General features: G+C 38.5%; 1 protein-coding gene across 1 annotated transcript in view; it reads right to left on the reverse strand.

Annotated features, from left to right (window-relative positions):
• Window positions 1-610, reverse strand: part of LOC119585100 (importin subunit beta-1-like) — a gene marked incomplete in the record, with an annotated part of 14,590 nt that overhangs the window by 2,336 nt on the left and 11,644 nt on the right. Inside the window, 1 exon segment of the mRNA XM_037933728.1 lies at window positions 1-109. Within this exon segment, the coding sequence (XP_037789656.1) occupies window positions 103-109 (7 nt within the window).

Genomic DNA, 610 nt, shown 5'->3' on the forward strand with positions numbered 1-610 from the left:
AGCCGGGCAACGCTCTTCCCTCACTCCATGCAGACACACCGCATCTGACTCACTGCATCGACTCACCACAGACTAAACTCGCCACTCATCTGAAAAGCCAAGTTAGGGGCTACTACCAGTTAGATGACACTTAAGGACGTAATCCAGTCACACGCACTTCCCTCCACCTCCCCTAAACAATGTGATGACTATCTGGTATACAAAAGAACTTGTATTCTCTCAAAGACACACTATGGAAGAGTGAAGCATTTCTCACACAAGCTGTGGTTGAGGAAAGCTTTCATATCACCAGATTTTACCATACAGTCTCAGTACATTCAAAAGAAAATTTATAAATATAGAACAGGCACCTTAACATTCTGAAAGATGTGTGGGTATTTTATGTTCCTTTATTTAGTTTATGTACTTTATTCAACTCCTATATTCCCATAACCTCATAAATACTTATAAGTAAGACTATATTATACTAAAGAAAATAGTCCTAGTATCAAATCTACATCTGAAAATTGGGGTATATGGCTTGAAAGCCATGAGTGAATAACTGTGCATGAGCTAGAATAAATGACTGACTGAGCAAAAGAATGACCTAGCCAATTGAATATTAGGAATC

Source organism: Penaeus monodon, chromosome 19 (assembly GCF_015228065.2).
Source record: "Penaeus monodon isolate SGIC_2016 chromosome 19, NSTDA_Pmon_1, whole genome shotgun sequence".
In the NCBI taxonomy this organism is placed as follows: Eukaryota; Metazoa; Arthropoda; class Malacostraca; order Decapoda; family Penaeidae; genus Penaeus; species Penaeus monodon.